Source organism: Phalacrocorax aristotelis, unplaced genomic scaffold (assembly GCF_949628215.1).
Source record: "Phalacrocorax aristotelis unplaced genomic scaffold, bGulAri2.1 scaffold_139, whole genome shotgun sequence".
NCBI classification, from domain to species: Eukaryota; Metazoa; Chordata; class Aves; order Suliformes; family Phalacrocoracidae; genus Phalacrocorax; species Phalacrocorax aristotelis.
In genome coordinates, this window is record NW_027441178.1 from 11,727 (window position 1) to 32,721 (window position 20,995).

The 20,995-nt window shown below is 50.1% G+C and overlaps 1 protein-coding gene across 1 annotated transcript in view; it reads left to right on the forward strand.

The window, feature by feature from the left end:
• Positions 1-4,344: 4,344 nt before the first annotated feature.
• Positions 4,345-20,995, forward strand: part of LOC142051003 (protein ELYS-like) — a gene marked incomplete at its 3' end in the record, with an annotated part of 98,734 nt that continues 82,083 nt past the window's right edge. Inside the window, exons 1-6 of the mRNA XM_075080196.1 lie at positions 4,345-4,465; positions 5,671-5,927; positions 9,100-9,280; positions 10,066-10,273; positions 11,559-11,675; positions 12,630-12,714. Of these exons, the coding sequence (XP_074936297.1) occupies positions 4,345-4,465; positions 5,671-5,927; positions 9,100-9,280; positions 10,066-10,273; positions 11,559-11,675; positions 12,630-12,714 (969 nt within the window). The remainder of the gene's footprint in view (positions 4,466-5,670; positions 5,928-9,099; positions 9,281-10,065; positions 10,274-11,558; positions 11,676-12,629; positions 12,715-20,995) is intronic.

The following is a 20,995-nucleotide window of genomic DNA, read 5'->3' on the forward strand; positions in this document are numbered from 1 at the left end:
CGTACTGGGCAGAAGCTGTTGAAGATCATCAGTGTGTCATACGATGGCTCGGGGCTGTACAGCTGCAAGGCGAGGCATTCCGGCCAGGTCCTGGGAAACTTCACAGCCAGAGGTACAGGTGCGTGCAGAAATACAGCGCGCTCGGGACTGGTATTTTCCTTTTGTTCTTTAAATTTTGCCCCTCCACACGCTCAGTACAGCTGGTGCTTTGCGGGGTTCATCCGTACTGGGCAGGCCTCTGCCTCCCTGGTGACTGCTGGCAGTGATTAGACCGACAGAACCAACCAGCCGAAGCTTGCTTGCGTGTCCACGGCCAATGTTAAAGCGTGACGGTGAGACTGAGAGAGCCTGAGACACGGTGCTGGTCAGATTAAAGCCCAAACGCCCCCTAACACTCAACTAGAGGCAGTGCTACGTGGGCCTTTGAAGTCTTTTGTGAGTGGGTGAGCTGTGGCTCAGGGAGGTTGAGCGAGTGACTTTTTCTGCTCTATGTGACAAATCAGTGGCAAAATTGCATGTAAAAGCTGGAGGTTCCTGAAAAGTATTTCCCTGTTGTAGGCGATGAATGTCTTCCCTCCATCCTGGTTATCACAAATTGCTAGTTTGTTTTGGCGGCAGCTTCTCTGTAAGCTGTGTCCATCTCAAATATGTGCTTCATCAGAGGCGCTTATTGGGATTCCTACGTTGCAAAGGAGCGCGGTGTCAGCAAAGCACGTGCTGTCGTTTGCTTGGCCATATTGTCCGTGATGAGGCCAGCGGGACAGAACAGCTCCAGGCTGTCCGAGGCTGGATCAGTACCCAGGGAGTGTCAGAAGCATCTGTTGTCCCCAGGTAGCTAACCACTGCCACTGAGATCATCCCCGTGATCTCAGGCTGCTGCATGGGTAGAAGGATCCACATGGCTGTGAGCAGATGGGAAGCCTCCTGATGGCACAGATTCAAAGCCTGATTTTTCAGAAAAAGTAACCTGTTGTGGATGTAAGCTTTTAAATTCTCTCCTTTGCTTTTGTGCTGTTGGCGTTTTTCAGGCATCCCCGAACAGTAGGTCCTTGCCTCCAGAAGTTGAGTTCCCTGAAAAAGTAAGGGGCTCTCTCTGAAAACCGAACACAGACGTGTTTGTGATTGTAAATCCCATCCACTCCATAAAGGGCTTTCTCTTTTGTGTCAGAAAATTTGTGTGAGTGAGGGAATCAAACCAATAATAATAAATGAAAGCTTGTTTCAGCAAGAGATTTGGAGAGAGAGAGTTTTGGAGGAAGAATGGTGACAAGCCTCTGCTGGTGTGGTGGTGTTTTACTGGGGTGGGGGAGAGAATACTTCAGTTGGTCGGAGCGAGTCCCCAAAAGCGTGGGCCTGTTGCGTGTGCTGCCAACGTTTCTGCAGCTCCCCTCGTCGGGCGGCTGTTTGCAAGGAGTGTGTTTGAGCACTGGGGGCTCAGCAGGCGCCGGGCCCTGGCCCTGGGCAGCCTGCTCTGGGTGACCCTGCGTGCGCAGGGGCTGGACCAGCTGCCTCCAGGGATTCCGGAAGGCCTTTCTCTCCCTTGTGACTCCGTGACTCTGGAAGTGGTGCTGCGAGGGGCCAGCGCTGTGGGAGCACTGGGAACGTTGTCTTCCCTGGGCTCTGCCTCTGTCGGGACGGCTGCGTGTGCGCTCTGCCCTGAGACACTCGGCGCCTGCGCCCGTCTGTCCAGGTACGCCAAGCAGCGTGCAACAGAGCACACTTTCAGGAGTGACTTGAGGAGCTTTTGCTAGCTTGGCCGCGTTAGAGAGGGACTGCAGCTCCTGCATGCGAGAGTAGTCGTGTTGGAGAATAACCATGGGAGTCCTAAGTTCCCAGGGTGAAGGAGAATGGTCATTTTGGCAGCTTGTGCCCAGCCCGCTGTGGGATAGGATCCAGCTGGGAGGCTGGATTCTGGTTTACTCCTGAGCATGGAGTAAGCCTGTGGCGATTTACACTAATCTGACTGCTGACAGAAATAGGAATGTGGTTGTAGTCGGTGTTTTCAAAGAGAGCAGAAACGCAGTTAGTGTTGGACATGTCTCTTAAAGGAGAGGCTTCACGCCTTTAACCGGTCTCTCTCTCCTTTCCCACTGCTTTGATTTCCCAGTCATCCTTGGTTTAACTTAGCGGAATGATGCAAGTACAACATCCTGATAACCAGATCAGTATATATATTGCTCATAATTTATTATAGGTTTTACCTCCCTGGTTCCATATTGCCAAGCAAATGCATAGAAAAAAAAATGTTTCAAATGCCCGTTGGCTCACTCGGGGAACCTGGGCGCGCCTGATGCGCTGGCAGTTTCACATGCTTTTGTACGCTGTTAATAACGGCAGCATGACTAGCTTTGAAGTCACCTGAAGGGTCCAGATGTCGGAGGGTTCCTTACCTGATGGTTCTTGCCAGTGGCGCTGGTCGGAGAAGCACATCTGATGTGCGCTGTAGACAGGACTGCTCTGTGTCAGGGTGTGAGCTTTCCACCAGGGACGAAGGATTTCTGGCTTGGTGGGGAGTTTGGGGCGGTGAGTGGTTTGCTTTTAAACTCCCGTCTCCCCAGTTAGTTTAAATCCTTAAAGCGTGACTTCCAGTTTGGCCACACAAAGGTCTGTGCTCTTGGCCTGTCGCGGGAGGCAGCGGCAAAGGCAGGGTGACTCGGGGCGGCTCACGGCTCACGGCAGGTGAGGAGGTTTCCTGACTGCTCTTAGCTGCCCTGCTGCAAGAGACTTGCTCACTCTTTTTCTTAAAACTACCTTTCTACTAGTAGAACATATTCTATGAGTGATCATGAAGCACTTCCATCAAAACGTTGCCCTGCGCCTAGTGCGGGACCCTGACGGCCGCGTCCCGTGTGTCACGCGCTTGTGCTTTTCATGCTGGCAGAAGGTACTGGAACATGCTCTCAAAGAGTTCCCGTGCCTGGGACTGGAAGTGCAGCCGATTCCACTGCCCGGCCTTCAGAGCATAACCTTTCTCCACAGCAGGCCCATCTGTGTAACTTGTATTTCCTTGTCAGCGCTGCCCTTGAATGCCCTTGTGTTGCTCCCCGAGCCCGGGCTTCAGAGCGAGCTGTGACCTCCTGTGCTGGGAGGGACACAGGTTCCCAGTGCGCGCTGGCAGGAGCGATCGTAGCCCTTTGTTTGCAGGAGAACACGTACGGCACAGACACCGCAACACGCCGTGTGAGCCCGTGTAAGCGCTGGCTGTACTGCTCCGTAGCACGGGGTAAGGGCTCGCGCTGACGCCTGCCTTGGCCAGCAGGTGGGACACCCAGGCACAGCGAGCTGCGTTTCATGTCTCCCTTTTGAGACGCCGTGAAGAAAGCAGTGCCATTTGAACGGGGTGATTAAATCTGCCTTGCCTTCGGGAGGCGTTTTCAGGAACCATTTCAGAACCTGCAAAACACAGTTACTTGAAGGAGTTTGTCTTTCCACGTGTCGGGAATAGAGAAAGATTGATAAGACCTGAAGAGAAACCAGAGTGTATCTCTTATTAAGGTGCCTGTTTAACCTTGTAAATCACTTCAGCTTTTCAGTTTTTCCACAACAAAAATCTCTCTTGATGTACGGAACCATGAACTCTTTGTGGAGCACCTCCAGAAGTGTGGGAAGTGTCTGAAAGGCCTAGAAATGTTTGTGAAATCCTGCAGGGGTGTGATGAGGGCAGGCAATAGGAAGGAAAGGACTGGAATGAGGACTATGAGGCTCTAATTGTAGAAAAAAAAATCTGTGCTGTGTTATGTTTCCATCATAAGCGTATGGAAAACTGCTGTGTAACTGATGAGCTATGAAAGTCTGTGTTGCTTGTAACGTGAAAATATCATGAGTATGTTTTGTGGAAGAGTTTAGAGAATGAAGGTCCTTACGAATGTTGTTCAAAATACACATGCCAAAAGTGAACAAGACACAAACGATGCATGAAATCTACTAGAAGTCAATGGAAAATTAAGAATAAAGTATGAAATCAAGGAAAGGGACAAATGGAAAGTTCTCCCTATTACTGAGAAGCTTTTGAAAAGATGATTTTTCTCAGATCACATCGTACTAACCTGTGTGAGTAGACTTGACTTCAGCGTCCTGGGCTTTTTTCCCTGTTATTTATCCTGTCAATACCCCTGCGTCCCTTTTTGTTGGTGACCTCGCAGGCATCAGAAAAGCAAAGGATTCTCCCTTTGCTCTGCTGTGAGATCCAAAGCTGCCCTGAGCGCTGTTTTGTTCAGGAGAAGAGCTACAGGAGGTGGACGGGAGATTGTTCACGGCAACCTGATGAAACTTCTGTCAATCTCAGAAATGTCTCTGGCTGTCAGGAGTCTCTTTTTGCATTTTTGTCTTTATTTAGAGTGAAGAATGCGAGACCTCGCGGCTCAGGTAATGAGCAGCCTGCTGCAGTTTCCCGAGGTGACCATTCAGGCTCTTGGGGAAGATGAGACCAGCCGAGGGTCTGTGCTGCGCGGGCAGTTCTGCAGAGGTGAGCCTTTTCCTTGCAACTGGGTCTTGCTGTGAAGTTGTTACTGCCTGGAGGTGACCTGAGGCACGGGGTCACAGCATCAGCTGTGTCAGGTTGGTGCTGCTCAGGTGCCTCAGGTTTTGAGAGAACAGAAAGGGTGAGCTATGAAAAAAACTAGGAAAATGCTAATATCACAACATTAGTGTAGTTAAACTTTGAAATGACAACAGCCTGCGCCAATCTTGAGCTGTTAAAATAACAGGCGCAAGTCAGTGACCCCTCCTCAATTTCTGATTGAATGAAGGGCAGTTTTCAAAAAAGTCCGAGTGTTGTTTTGGGCCGTATTTATTGGTGCCATCATAACATCGCCTGCAGAAAGAGTTCCCCCCCAGTGTTACAGCAGCAAACGGCCCTGCTTTTTTGTTGCTAGCCTGAATACAAACAGAAGGAAGAGGAAAGCCCTGTTAGGCGCTGCAGCCGGGTTTGCAAAGCATTTAATAGGATGCAGAGGAGTGTCCCGTGAGAGGTGCTGAGAGTGGCTGAGCAGATGAGGTAGCTGACTTTGTAGGTGATCGGAAGGTAGCGCCGGGTGCCTGCCTGCGTGTCCGGGCATCTGCTGAGACCACGTAGAATCCCTCTATGTGACTGTAAGTGCAGTAACTGAGTTAATACTCCCTTTGTGTTGGAAGTAGTTCAGTGAAACTAAATGTGCTAAATTCTCTCTGTGATCAGCGTGTGTGAAAGTTGAAATTGGCTCCCGCAGTGCCCATTTTAAGGTAACTCCTTGCTGAAGTCCAAATCCCTGCCCAAAGTAGGCTTGTGTCAAGCAAAGTTAGTAAAGTAGAAAAGAATTGGCTGAGATTTGCTCTGTTTGAAGTATGCTTTAGGAGTTGTATTCCCGTAGGCGTTCAGATGGTTTCTAGCAAACCCAAGCTGAATATGGTATAAAGACGAGAGATCAACATATTGTAATCTTTATCCCAAACAAGCAGAACTCTTCAGTGCAGGAATGACAAGCACAAATGCAAAATCATAAGGTGGTTCATTTGAAGATGTATTGCTTGAGGGTTCAGTGGGTGATTTTCAATGACTGACCAGAATTCGGTAAGTCTGTCTCCCTCTGTGAGGCACCTCTGTTGAAGCAAAGGGGCAGTGACTGTGATTTTCCAGTTGTTTTCAATCGTCTCTTGGGAGTTGGCTTTAGCCAGCTTTCCCTGCTCTTCCAGGGAGAGGTGGCCTGGCCTGGCTGGCGTGTGGCCCTCAGCTGGAGGTCGTGAGCGCTGTGACGGGAGAGGGGCTCTCTGCACACCGTTTCAGTGGAGCCCGTGAGCAGCCGCCTCCCACCATCCGCGTGGTGAAGGAGGTCTCCTGGCAGACGGGAACGGGGCTGCTGGTTGGCTTGAGAGAAGCAGAGGGAAGTGTCCTCTGCCTGTATGACCCGGGGACATCGAGCGTGGTTAGAGCAGTTGTTCTGCCAGGAAGGGTAGGTGCTTTTTAATGGGGGAAACGCTGTCAGGTGCTGCATAACGCTGTTTCAGGAGCAGCTTTGGAGCGTCTCTTTGTTAGGAAGTCTATTTTCTCTATTGCGTCACCACACTGTCGCTGCAGGGTGTCCAGTCGAGAGCACCTTGGTGTGAAATGGTGGGCTTCACGGTACCATTACCCTGTGAGTTTGCTGAGAGTAAAACAAGTTTTCTGGTTTTACGTTAGAGCACGTAGTTACCTAATTCTCCACTTTGACTAGAAGGCCTTGAAAAGTACCTTTTGTTGGCCAGAGTGAAAAAGAACCTCTCCCCACCCCCCACCCCCCCTTTAAAGTGCCTGTAACATACATGTCCTGAATGGTTCGTTTCTGTCATAAATACTGTCTTGAAAGTATCTGAGACTTCCGTGGCTGTGCTGTAAATGACTTAGGCATATTCCCACGAGTGTGGGACCAGCAAGCAGGTGACTTTAGAGCAAAACACATTTTTCTGTTGGCTTAGGATGGGAAACACAACCTTCGCTGAGTTCTCTGGCAGGTTGACTTTCAGCCTGAAGCCCTTGAATCTCTGCTTATTGAATATGGTGCTCATGCAGGTGGGAGACTCTGGTGTGATGTTACTAATTGTCCCCGTCTTCTCTAACCCGTAAACTCAAATGATGGCCTCTCCCCTCGGCTCCTTATCTGAGTGTAGGCAAGAGTCACCTTAAGTTAATGGAACATCGAGATTCACTCTATTTTTACCACCTTAGAATCTGCAACAAATCAATACTTAGGTATTACTCGGCTTTCCAGCGCGTGATTTGGTTTGACTCGCTGGGATCCCGGCGGGGTTTTGTTTGTCTGTAGTGCTACGGGGTGATTGCTGGCCGTGAGCGTTTGTGTGGTGGTGATTTCTAACGAGCTGAGCTGGGTTGGTGCTCCGCTGTGTGAGTTTGCCCCTCATCCTGATAAATCTCAGCGTTTGAGATGGAAAGGCAAGCTGTGCGCTGACATGAGCGTATCATCCATGAGTACATGATGTTTGTGCTGGGAATGGGAAAAGGAAAGGTAGAGAAGGATCGTGTCACATCTTGAATCTGTGTCTACAGAAGTGATTTGCAATCAAATGTAGTCGTAACTCTCCGTTGTCTCAGGGAGTTTTTCTACAGCACCGAAAAGCGGTTCACTGTTGAAGGGGTGAATAAGAAGAAGCCTTGGTGGGGAAAGTTGGCTGTTGTGTCATAAAGGTTATGAACTTTGGAATAAAGCCTAGGCTTCTCTGAATTTTGGCTCTTGTGCCCTGGTGAGTGCTCTGGAGTACAAGCATGCTTGGTCTGTTGCTTTCATTTCGCTCCCCACTTGTTGCTGTTGTGAGAGGAGTGAGACCAGCATGGACAGGGCACAGGTATTGCTCGCGGGGCTGTGAACTTCCCAGCTGAGAGTGGGAGTCAGGGTCAGCAAAACCAGGTAGATAAATCTGGCACGTGGCCACCGCCCCTATGTTTTGAGTTTCTTTGGTAACTCCTCCTTCCACGTTTATACATTACCTGGTCGGGGTTTTTAATCTGCCGGAATGTTTCTCTGATTTTCGCACTGATTCTTTTAAAAAGTGAGATGCGGATCTGGTCTGAACATCACTCTCTGCAGTTTTTGTCACAACTGTTTTAAGGCTTTAATGGGCGCCTTAATTTCAGGACTGTTTTCCTTGTGGGTGTATCTTCTGTGGGCAACTAAGTTGTACAGGTTAACACTGACAGAGAGTGACTCTGGTGCAAGGTGTGGAGCCATTGGTGCCTTAATCCAGGGTATTTAGAGTGACTGTCCGACTGCCTTTTAGTGTAAGAGGAGGTGTGTGGTCATGCAGAGAGTAAACGAGTGAGATTAAAAAAACAAACTCACAAGCTTAGCAGGAATTGGCAGGGGCATTTAGTTTTGGCTTTGGTTGGCTATTTTTTTGTGGGAGCATCTCCAGATCTCCAGTTGCCCTCTGGATACGCAGGGGACGCGCAGCAGGAAACGGAAACTGATACTGGAGTATTATTTGAATCGGCTTCTTGTAAAAGCAGCTCTGAATTGAAAACATTAGTGATATTAAATTGGTTTATACCGGTTGCATGTTTCAGAGCTATGGAATGGTATTTTCCCCACCCTTCCTGGTTTGCACGAGGCAGAAGGGCAGCATTCAGAGTGAGGGAGCTGAGACAGGCTTTCTGCGTTCATTCCCAGAAGGAGTTGGCAGCAGCCTAGGAGAATATGCAAAGCCAGTGCCGAGCCTTAGTGCAGGAGCCTTCACGTGCTGGTGTCTCTGCTGGAGCAGTCAGGGCTGTCCCGGGAGGGGCTGCAGGTGCTGAAAGGTCTGTCTTCATGAGGGCCTTGTACTAAAGCTGCTGGCAGGCGGCTCCGCGTGTTACAGAGCAGCGTGCGCTTCTCCTCAGCTGGAGTTGGCTTTTGTCGACCAAGCTGCTGGGCTTTTTGCCGTTGTTTAGGCCGGCTTTTTAAGTCTGTGTTCACATGCACGGAGGTGCTGGTGTGCGTTTAAAACTCTTCTGCTTTCCCTGGTTGCCCTTTTGATTCTGCCCGAGGACTGGTGTAAATGTTACTAAGCTATTCTGTCCCTTCCCCACTTTGTCCAAATACTCCCTTCCCAGGGCACTGGGGTGTCTCCCACGCAACTTGGCCGCTGCCGCGTCTCACTTAGAGCCGTGATTTGCCGCGACAGCTGTTTGGCAAAGAAGGCGTAGGCTGTATCCCAGGGCTGCTGGGCTGGGAGCAGTGGGAGGGCGAGAGTGAGTTTGCTCTTTCGTCCTTAGGTCCCTTAAATGTGGTAAAGTTTCTTGCATATGAGTGATTTTCTATGTTTTCTTTGAGTTCATGGTTTCTAAGTAGGAAATGGAAATTGGTAAGCTGTAATGGTAGAATGCGCCATTGCAGTTGGAGTGAACTCAGTGAAATAACTGTAGGAAATCCAGTAAATGCAAGGCAGTAATGGATTTCTGCACAGGGCTTTTTTTTCTGTGTTTTTTTTTGTTTGTTTTTTTCTTGATGTAATGGTAAACAATGCTGTGTTTTTAAGTCTTACAATCCTGTGTTTACTTTCTTGTTTGTGATGGGCTAATTCTGGCTTCACGTTTGAGTGATTTCTCTTTCGCTTGTCAAACAGGTTAAATACTAACTTGTAGGTTTCCTGTAGGTAACTGCTATAGAGCCCAGAACTAGTCCCGGAGGCGGCAGCGTGAGCCCTCAGCACCTACCCCAGGCTCTGTGGTGGCTCGCTGGAGCGGCAGCGGTGGCAAAAGATGTTGGTCATCTACTTGTGGTGGAGCTCTGTTTGGGTGATCCATCCTGCAGCCAGAGGGAAAATGAGCCATCGGGTAAGCGGCAGTTTCTAAACCTGAATTGAAAAGGAAGAAAACTTGTGTCTTTTGAATCAACAACACGCATCCCACTTGGAAGCTACTGGTGCGCAGACGTTTCTGACTGCTGATTACAGCTGGCGGTTTGACACCGTCTGGTCCTGAATGGATTAAAATGGGAGCGGCCTCGTACTCCTCCTAATGTCACAGACGCCCCCTCCCACCAGGGTCCCTCTGTCACTGTGACTCTCGCCAGTGAGGGGTAGGAATTTGAGCCTCCGAGTCGGTGCAGCTGCCGGATAGGAAGGTGTGTCGGACGTGCCCTCTGTCTTGGGAACGTTCTTCTGCTTCTGTTCATTGGCTTGGGGCAAAGTTTAGGCTTGTTTTTTGAAGTAAATATGCCTTATCAAAATCGCTGCGTTTGGATGAAAGAAACCTCTAATCTGCGTATTCGGATTGCATTCACTGTTCTGGCGCTTACAAGAGTGGCCTCAGGAGTTAATGCCACTTCAGGTAACTTCATCATGAGGCCCAAACTCCTGATGTGCAGGGTCCAGGAAGAATTTGCCTATGAAGGTTGCGCTTTTACCTGGTTTTGAAATAGGAGAGAGAATACCTGTGCAGTGCGAGAGCTCTTATGTTCTCTGAGCACATGCAAAATGGAAAGAGCAAAGCAAGTGTTTCACAAATGGGTATTTTGCCGGGGACGGTAGGATTAGATTATACATGTTGTCACGTCCGTGTTTCAGATGCAACCTAAGTGGCATAACACCTTCATTTAGCGTGTGGTTTTGTGCGTGCAGGTCTACCAGTTGCCGCTAGAATTGCTGCTGGAGTTCCACTAAGAAGAGAAATGGTGACCGGGGAAGGGAGACATCTCTGCTTTCAACTGCAAAGCCCTTCAGGAACAGCAATATCGACCCTGCGCTACATCAGCAGAAGCAACCAGCTCGCCGTGGGTTTTTCCGACAGCTCCCTGTCACTGTGGGATGTGAAAACTCTGCAGCGGGAGTAAGTCGCCCTTTGCACTGGGTCACGCCTGGAGGTGCAGGGCTCTCCAGGCTTTGCTTGAGGAGGAAGTCTGTTAATTTAAAGAGCCCTTTTTCAGGGACGGAACTGTGCAGTGTAATCTTGGCCTGTTTAGGAATCCCCTTGTGAAGTAACCACTGAGTCAGACATGGATTCAGTGGGCCGCCTTCTCCCCAGCGGGCTGGGGTTGTTTGCCTAATTGTGCCCGTGGGCTGAGGAACTGCGGAAAGGTCGCTTCTTTGGGGTCTGTCAGGCAGTTACGATGTGAGAGAGCTGCCTCTGTAAGGCAGTTTGTTCTGTCAGTAGTAGTCAGTGACAGCAGGAAATGGGTGTGTTTCAATGAAAGAGGTTTTAGACGTTATTTCTCAGAACCAGCTCCTGCAATGAGGGCATACGTTGAAAGGCTGAAGTAGGTTAACGATGGGGTTTTGGTGATAAGGCTCTTCAAAGCGTTTAGGTAAAAAACGAGTGAGACATGAAAGATCAAGAGCTGCTCGGTGCCTGAAAAGACATTCTCTCCCACATTTCAGCCTTGACCAAAAGAGGGGCTTGACCCATGCCAAGGCTGCGCTGCCTGTGAATGAAAGTCTGCTTGGAAGACTTGGAGATGAGGGTAAGGGTCACGTCGGTTGATAAGCAACAGAGAAATTAGAGAGATGATTACAAATCTGCCAAAGAGCAATCTGGCTTGAAATATTTGACCCAATTCAGAGAAGGATTCAGTGAAGCAAATCTGCAGTGACTCAGCGGGAACTACTGGAGGCATAAATAGAGAGTGGAGAGAAAGTGAGGTGGCAAGACTAGATTGTGAAGGGGCAAGGAAGGTTCCGAAGTCTGGAGGAGAAATGCTTTCCATAGCCCAAGTAAAGAAACAAGATACTACTTGTGTTTGGCGCTGTTTTCAGCTTGTGCAGAAGAGACGCTGCATTTTCAGTTCAATATTGAAGCAGGCGACAACAGTAGGAACAATCTTTTGCCTGGCAGCTGAAGGAATCCTTCCTGCTCCTCCTCCGCAGGCAGAGGAGGAGATAAAGCCAGGTTATTGCACGTGATGGACAGTCATTTCCTCACCTCGTGGCTGTTGCATCAAAAGCAGTCGCTTCCTTGGCTCCCTTGTTTGAGACGGGAGCGTGACCTTCTGTGCTTTGAGGAGAAGCACGTCAGGGGCTCTTTGCTCAGAAGATGCTTCTCCCCTTCTACAAAGAGCAGGGTCAGTCGCTCACCTGCTTTCTTTGTCTTTGGTTTTTCTTTGTTTTTAAACCTGCAGGCACCACTCGCAGCTTGAAGGAGGAAGGATTCCTGTCTGCGCCGTTACTTTCCAAGAGCCTGAGAATGGTCCTCGCAAATGTTGCTCCTTGTGGGCTCTTCAGTCGACGCAAGAAAGGTGAATAAAAACTTACTATAAGCCGCTGAATTTTCTTTTTAGTATTTGCTCACATAGAGTTGAGACAGGTGTATTTGTTTGGTTTATTTGGCTGTGCAGGAGATTCTCTCAGCTATGGAAGGAGCTTACGGTGCGATTTGTACAGGATGGAGCAGAGATGAAGAGGGACCTCCTAGTTCCTCCCTGCTGAAAGGAGGCAAAGCGACAGGGCCATATTTTTGTGCTGGCATTCTTAAAAGATTTCCTTTGTTTCCTGATGACTGCTTCATGGTTTGCTTGATACTCACGCCGTGATATTAAAATGCCCTCAAAAGCAGCCGAGGCTGCAGCTCCAGAGCACTAACGGTGCCGATCCACCAGCCTGCTGCCCCTAAAGGAGGAGGTGACAGCATGGCCGGTTCCCTGGTGCCAGCTTGAGCCTTGGTGAGCCAGCTCAGCTCGCCTGGCAGGGAAGGTGTTCAGCAGCCAAGTCGGTGGTTTCCTGCTGGGCTAATGACTGAAACGAGGGTGTGGAAGGTGCCGTGTGTGCAGGAGAGGGACTGGAGCTCTGGTGGAAAGGGAAGGGTGGAAGGATCTGCCCCTCTCAGCATCAGCAAGCTATTTACTCAGCTCGGCTGCTCGTAGAGTGGCAATCTTTTTCAGCTTGACTGTAAAGCAGTTTTGGTTGAGAACTCTTCACCGTCAGGGGCTATTCCCAACCATTTTTAGTCGATAGAACATGTTAAAGCTTTCAGACTGCATGGTTAGCCTTTGCCCCAGAAGCTGTTAGTGTCCAAATGTCCTCCGTTGTGTTTTAGCGGCTAAATGTGACCAATTGTCATGCTTTGGGAAGGGCTGTTTTTCTTTTCAGCGAGACAGTGCTATTCAGGAAACCTCAGCCTAGATCCAAGGAAAGGATAACGAGGAGTATAAAGCAGCTTTGTAACCAAGTGTCATAATTTATGCCTTTTCCAGTGAAGGCGATGCTCTGAGTTTACATCTGTTGCAGTTAGCGTTCGCTGCCAGCAGGCGCTTGGCTTCAGGGCAAGCCCTGTATGAGGTAAGATGTGCGCGTGCGTGAAAGGATGGAAAGAGTCCTTTTCTCTAAGGGAGTATCAGTGAAGTTGGCAGGGGTCATATTTGCCATGAAAATTCAGAGACGACTAAGAAAAATAGAATCTTTTGCTGAGTGTTCTTGGGCACAGCCTTTGTCCATACGTTTTGAAAACAAGTCGTACAATTTTGCTGTTGGCTGCACTTGGTGAAGGCAGGGAGGGATCTTTCACCCATCAGTCCCTGAGGAGGTGAGAGGAGGAGCTGGCAGGAGCTGACGTGGTTTGAGAGGAGACTGTGAATCAGTAAGACGTTCTCATGGCTGCTCCCGAGGGATGCGCTTTCACTCTAGTGGTGTGTGCCTATAGATAACACCTCGCAAGATAGCTTTGGCTGCTGAATGCCGTGACTTCTCTAACTTCATCAGTTCTGTAATCAAGTCACAGAGCAAAGCGCTTTGCATGCCTATGTATTGCATTATTTCAGATCTCTCTTTCTAGATAAATATGTAGGTTTGTGAAGAAACCTTGATGTTGCAAGGAATTCTGCAAAACACATTCAGAACCAATAATGGGAGGGAAATGCTCAGTTCTGAAAATGTGCAAAGCTTTTACGGCCAAACTTACCCGTTACGGTTTGACACTTAGTTCTCTTGCGTGTCAGATGTAGTTTCTCTTTGCCATCAGATTACGCGCCTGGGAGAGCTAGAGAACAATACGCGTGTTCTATTAGACATGGACATTGTTTCCTACTGAGGTGTAATGGCTGCTTTTATCTCAGAATGACCCTTCTCTCTCCTGTGATTTTTTCCGCAGCGTCTGGCATCCTGTGTTGGAAAGAACAGGTTGGATCTGACGGGCGGAGCCTTTCCCTTGAGAGGGCAGGGCAGCAAGGCCAAGTTACTCAGCTGTCGGGCTGTAGAAACCTTTCCCACCCACGCAGCCAGAGAAGGCAGCGTTGATGAAGGTTTGTTCCTGATGTCCGTGTTTGGTGACTCTAAACGAAATGGTTTTGGAGTCCAAGCAATGAATGCTGTTCTATACCCACAGCCTGAAAGTCTTCCATATCTGTGTAGGCTAACTTGTGGGGATTTGTTTGGTTTTTTTTTTGGTAAACCTCTTGATCAACTCTTACTGTATGGAAAACTTGATTAGCTAATAATTGTGTGCTTGATTTGGCTTAGGACGGGTACAATCTGAACTCAAAAAGGGGCCAGTATGACTGAAACCTATCACAGAGATGTTTGCTATGGTGTAAACGTTTAAAATGATTCTTGCTGAAGTGTTGCGTTTCATGAGTGATGTAACAGAATGAAGCCAAAATAGAAAGTGGTGTTTTAAAAATATCAGAGAGATTGTATTTTCTTCCACTAAGAAACAATGTCTTGTCTTTTCCAGTCATATCTCCTGTCACCAGTGTCTCAGTCTTCAGCTGGCAAGTGAATACACGTGGCCAGGGAAAACCATCTACTTATTTGGGTGTATTTGACATTAATTGCTGGTATCAGGCTCAAATGCCAGGCTCACTAAGGTCGGTTTTGATGGAGTTGTTTTCAGTACCCCTCCCCATAATTCATTGGAAAGTCGGCGTTTAGCTTCTGCACTTGTTTTCTTTCAGGCCAGAAGAATCCCTTCAGGGATGCCCCTATTTTGCACTGTGGTCACTGGACGCTGTGACAAGCACGACTGCTCCAAACCTCCTTCTGGATGTTGTGGTGCAGGAGCGCAGCCTAAGTCGGAGAGTTCCTCCTTCTTACCCACAACTTGCGCAGTTTTTCATCCAAGCATCTATAATTTTGGTAGGTATTACACGGCTTTGAATAGTGATAAGCTTAAACCGAGCTCAAATGCCATTTATTGGTTCTCCTGTTCACTGTTTGTCACGCAAAAACCCAACCAAACCGAAAAACCCCAACCCCCCACCCACCCAACTGTGATGACGTTGTACTGACCAAGTGTGTGCTGTTGTGACACCCGTCTGACAGGCGGCTGGGTCTGGGGGTTGGGTGCTTCTGTAACGCAGCCCGTGACGTGGTGCTGGTGATCAGATGAAATGACTCTGGGCTGAAGCTCAAAGCGCAGCACCTCGATAGCCCTGGAGGTAAAATTTCTACACTCGGTCATCACTTTTCTAAAAGAGGTTGTAAGTGATGTGACGAAGAAAATGGGTACTTGGTTGTACCTTTCCAGAGGCTGCTATGACAGAAATGTAAACTGGTGCTTCCATCACGGTGAGAGTATGGAATGTTGTCCAGCGTTCGTTGTCTCTGCAGATGGCAGGTGCTTGCTGAGCTCTGGAGTTGTTCACATGACATGCAGCGGCTTCCAGAAGGAGGTGAGCTTTTACTGTGTCTTTATTGAGAATGTCAAGAGATGGACCTTTCCTAAGCTTTCCATGGCGCCGCTTTTAGCGTCAGAGACCATTTTATGCTGCTCCTGCCCATCCACACGTGTAACTGCAATTGTACCCTGCCAGTTTTATGCAAATGGTGATGTCTGAGGTCCCCTCTTGGGCGTGTAAACCCACCGTTGCCTCCCGTTGAAGCACGATCAGGGCCTGAATGTCTAGAAAGGAAGGCAGCGCTGCTCTAGGAGCAGGACGAGAAAGTCGGGGAAAGCTGTTCCTTCTCTCTCATCAATGAGTGCAACTGCCTGCGTGGTCCTGAGTTTGGGTTTTGATCCCTGATGAGCTGGGAAAAGGAGGGCAGACTGGAGAAAAGGAAGCATCGTTCCCTCAGAACAACCTTCCCCCCGTCAGTCCCTCAAAGCATGAGGTTCCGTGCAGGAGGTTAGAATTAGCCTTTGGTAAGTTGTCATGTCAGAGGGAAAGTTTCCTGTGCTCCTCCCAGCAACAAGCAGCCCAGCCTGTGATGCCCGAGTGAGGGCACAGTTAGAAACAAGCACTTACTGTTGGTGGTTGGGATGTTGAAAGCAGGTGGGATTCTCCTTTTCTTTTGTCTGCTACGTTTAGGAGGAGCAGTTAGACGCAGTCTTGTCAGCTGCTGCCCGGACAGGTTCTGTAGGGCTTCTGACCGGCTGCATTAAGCTTTGGACATCTAAAGGTAACACTTCTTATGTGGTTTTTTGTGTTGCATATTTTTTTAGTTTGGAATTCTTGATTCATTTCTTTGTTGTTCTCTCTTTTTAGAGAGCAGCCAAGTTCTGCTGCTAATGTAGAGTTTGCCCTTGACTGGACACGGAGCAGAGTGATCTATACAAAAGGCGCATTTGACCAAATCTGTGAGTACTAGTGCAGCCATGCTGCAAACCTAGAGTCATTCTTTCCAGCTGAGCTCATTCAGTGATCTGCTGGTAGATGGTCTTGCCCGCAGATCTGGAAGTGCGCTTTGCGACTCTGAACTTGCTCTGCAGGCTGACGCTTTCATACTTGCTCTTGAAAAGGTGTTGTGCTGTTTGACGGCTCCTGCAGCTCCACTGACCCGCAGAGGTTACAGGCTCTTCAGTGCCGCCAGTTGCTTTTGAGCAACCTTAGCAGAGTCTTAAACTGCTTTCTAACAGCAGCCCACGAGCTGGCTGGAGAAGGTTTGTCACAGTATTTCTAACTCGGTGGTATGTTTTATTAAGATTTGGGATGATGCTGGGGCTGTAATTGTGGAAAGAGGAGCTGCTGTTGGTTTTGCTGACAGGCAGAAAGTCAGATGTAGCGGGGAGAAGGGGCTTAAATGGGAGGGGTTGGGGCTGCCACTTAACGCGCGTTGAGTTCAGGGCAAGAGTTTGTTGTGGGGCTGGTGCGAGTGGGTGGGGAGGCTGCGTTCAGCAAGGAGCTGTGCACGCACCCGGCTTGAAATTACAGCAGCGGGATGTGGCATGCAGGTTTTGAGGGTCACTGGAGGTGTTTGTATCTGTATTGCTGATGCTTCTTTTTATTTGTTGTTTTTGTTATATTTTCCTGTTTTGGAGCCTCTATACTGATGCTGAAGAACTGCAGAGCTGCGTGTCCAATTTAATGCTTTTTGTGGCAAGCGATTTACCAATTTGGAAAAAAAAAAGGAGAAGAAAAACCCCCTCTGCCTCCTTGTTTCCCTCCAGCGCCGCCGGGCTCTGTCTGACCCTCTCTCCTGTGGGTAGGGGACACCTCAGCAGCCCAGCCCTGGCTGTACACCCAGCCCCGGTACGGGGGTGCTGTCACCCCCCTCTGCAGCGACACAGCAATTCTCCACGGGAAAACCGAGGCACAAACCCCCACCTGCGCGGCAACGCTTACACACCGCCCGTGTGGCACCAGGGTGGCCGTGCCTGGTGTCCGAAGTCCTGGGAGCTGCTCCCAACCGCCGGAGCATCCTTCCCTGCCCCTGCGGGGAGCTCCTCGGGGTGACATGATGGGAGTGTGTGGGACTGTCCCTCTGCTTGTGCCAGGGCCAGACCCAGCACTGCAGCTGCCCTGAGAAACCCAAGTGGGCGTTTTATGGACATTTTACAGGGGAGGGCCATAGACCAAGGGAGTGATGTCTGTCTATGATGCCAAAGGCTGGGGAGGGGAGGGGTGGTGGTTGGTGAGGTTGCGTTGCATCGTATGGGACCTGGGCATGGCGAAAACGGTGTGGAATTAAGGGCTGGCGACTGTGCTGGTTTTGGCTGGGAGAGGGTCACTCCTCTTCTCTGCAGCTGGCAAAGCAGCCAGGGACCTTTCCAGCTTCCCACGCTCTGCCCCATGGGCAAGGGGCTGGGGGGGCGGAGCCACAGCCAAGACAGCTGACCCTGATTGGCCAATGGGGTGCTCATTCCATGTCATGTGACGCCACGACCAGCCTATTACCCGGGGCAGTGGGTGCACAGAGGGGCGGCTGGTGCTCAGGGACCGGCATCGGCGGGTGCTGAGCGGCCGCGTCACGTGTCGTGTGTCTGGGTTGTTCACTCCCCCTTCCCCCCGCCCCGGGTTTCGCCTCTCTCATTAGTTTCCTTTTCTTTGCATTATTGCTGTTGTTATTATGGTTTTATTTTAATTATTAAACTGTTCTTATCTCAACCCACGAGCTCTCTCACTTTTGCCCTTCTGATGCTCTCCCCATCCCGCCGGTGGGGGGGTGAGCGAGCGGCTGTGTGGGGCTCCGTTGCCGGCTCAACCCCAACAGGCTTTTGCTTGTGGGCAGCCAGGCTGGGTGCCCCTACCAGCACCGCCCGGCCCCATCCTTCCCTGGCACTGCAGAGCTGCTGAGCTACCTGCTGCTCCCCAGCCAGCGAAAGAGCACTGGGCCTACGGGCATCACAAAGGAGCGGTATTTGATGTGCATACATTTGCAGCAGGATGATTTGGGAATCGGAATACACTCGCCCTCTGAGACAGACTGCTGACATTTCGAACAGCAAACTACTGGGAAAAAAAACCCAAACCCACCGATTGCTTCATCAGTTCAACCTGTCTTGGCAAGTTTCATTGAAGAGGACACAACTCTGCTTTAGAAGCATCTCCAGCAGTCGGATTTTCAACGACAGGAGACAGTGCAGGGTACACCAACAAATAAAACAGGTCCAGTGTTGCTTGACATTGGGAGAGACCCTGTTCTTACTTGGCTTGAATAGAAATGATCAGATATTGAAAGAAACAAGGGGATGATGAATGTACTTGGAACAAACCTAGTAGAGTGTTTCTTATTCAAAGCTGTGAATTGAAATAGCTTTTGCAGCAAGAGCAAAGAGCCTCACGTGCAAGCCTGGCATTGGTGTGGCTTGAAATAGCTGCTCTATAAGGGAATTTCGTTTGTAACCCGAGTCACTCTCTGATAGATTAGCGTGAGTCCACATACCTCCATGAGCATACCGCAGTCAGAATCTCTCTCTTTGTGCCTCCCATTTCTTCTGAGTTAATTACCATTTTTCCTAACAGTTCTGTTAGGAAAATGGCTTGTCCTCCATTGGTTCGGGTGGTTCCTGCTGTGGTAATTCCTATAACATGCAACTCAAATCCCGGGTTAGAACAATTTGAAGGGATTTCCATTGCAGTCTCCACCCCTGGTCCATTTGGATCAGACCATCAGGTTTGACGTTGCAATGAACTCCTCCCCTTGCCCCTGCTCTGGTTCGGACTTACCCACAGACTGTAGTCCTTTAGGGTTTGTGCTGGTTTTGGCTGAGAAGGGGTTAATTCTCCTCACTGTGGGGGTCGGCTACCTTTCCAGCTTCCCGCGCTCTGCCGCGTGGCGTGGCAGGGGGGGCTGGGAGGGGCAGGGCCATGGTGGGGGCAGCTGACCCCGACTGCCCAGTGGCAGGTTCATTCCATACCATGTGACACCATGGCCAATATATTGAGGGGGGGCAGTGGCAGCGCGGAGGCGGCGCGGCGTCGGGTCGGCGAGCGGCTGCGGCGCGTGCGGTTTGTTTCGGCGGTTCGTTCCCCCTCTCCCCTCCCCTCCCTTCCCCCTCCCCCGGGGCTTTGCGCCTCTCGTTGTTCTCCTTTACATTGCATTTCTACTGTTGTTTCTTTTAATTTTAATTATTAAACTGTTCTTATCCCAACCCACGAGCGTTACCCTTCTGATTCTCTCCCCCATCTACCGGTGGGGGAGTGAGCGAGCGACTGTGTGGGGCTGAGCTGCCGCTAAACCACAACAGGGTTGTACCTGCTCCAAGCGGAGCCTTACCCGGGAGCCACAGTCTCTCCAGGGGCACACCTGCTGCAGCATGGACTTCTCCAGAGCCACAGTCGCTTTGACTCGAGTTCGCACTGGAGTTCCAGCCTGTCCAGTGCAGCAGCACAGAAACAGCAGCGGGGCCCTGGCCGTCTGCCAGCCCAGGCGCATCGCCATGGCTGTTATCAGAGTGTTCCCAGGCCCGGCAGGGGAAGGGGATAAGCAGTACAGCGAGCAGTGAAAGCAAAAAGCGCCACTAGTGAGCACTAGATTTTAAGGCATGCAGTAAGTCAGGCGAGCCTCCAGCAAGCACAGAAGCCTGAACAGCAATAACCGCTATAAATTCCATCTAGCACAGTCAAATAAAATCTGTCGTTATCTCAAACCTTTCGGGCCCCACGTTGGGCGCCAAAATGGACTGTCGTGGTTTAGCCCTAGCCAGCAACCAAGCACCACGCAGCTGCTCGCTCACTCCCCCCTGGTGGGACGGGGGAGAGGATCGGAAGAGTAAAAGTGAGGCAACTCGTGGGTTGAGATAAAGACAGTTTAATAGTAAAAGCAAAAGCTGCACGCGGAAGCAAAGCAAAACAAGGAATTCATTCACTCCTTCCCACGGGCAGGCAGGCGCTCGGCCATCCCCAGGAGAGCAGGGCTCCATCACGCGTAACGGTTACTTGGGAAGACAAACGCCATCGCTCCAAACGTCCCCCCTTCCTCCTTCTTCCCCAGCTTTATATCCTGAGCATGGCGTCGTATGGTACGGGATGCCCTATGGGTCACTTTGGGTCAGCTGTCCCGGCTGTGTCCCCTCCCAGCTTCTTGTGCACCCGGCAGAGCACGGGGAGCTGAAAAAGGCCTTGACCAGTGTAAGCGCTACTCAGCAACAACTAAAACATCTCCACATTATCACCGCTGTTTCCAGCAAAAATCCCAAACACAGCCCCATACCAGCTACTACGAAGAAATTTAACTCTACCCCGGCTGAAACCAGGACACTCGGTCTTGAACAGCCTTTGTGAGAGCGACTGTTCTTATGACCCCGCTGAGAGAGGTTTGGGTTTTTTCTTTTTCTGCTTCTGCTCATACGTGAATGTACCGTAGTAATGTTACCTCAAACGGGTATCTTCTTCTTGGATGAAATGGAATAGGGCAGCAGTTAGTAGTGTTACCCTGAAAAGCGGGTTGGTTTGTTTGCTTCACCCACCTTTGTGCAAAAATGAATTAAATAAAATACCTCCGCACTGTGTGTAGGTTGGCGTTTTGCACACTGGGCAAAGGAACCTGCCTTTTTTGGATAACAGTAGCGGTTAAGAAAGGATCACAGTTAGAAGTGGCAACTAACACCTGAGAATTTTAACAAGGTAGTACATAATGCTTAGGCCAGATGAGATGCTATTGTTACCTCACACGTGTATATTTCTGTTTATTATTCTTGGATGATACAGAACAGCGCAGGAGTTATTTGCAGTTAAGAAAGACTCATAGTTGGGAGCAGAAAGCAACACCTGAGAACTCGAACACCTCACTCAGCGAGGGATCCCAGCCGGCTCCTGCTGCCTTCCAGCAGCACCTCAGGCCTGTGGGGCTCGCCTGCCTGGAACGTGGGTGCCACCGTCTCGTCGAGGGCACCCCAGGCACAGTGCGAGGAGGGGGCTGGAGCCCAGGGCTCATGGCGGGAGGTGCAGGGCGGTCCCTGCGGCCC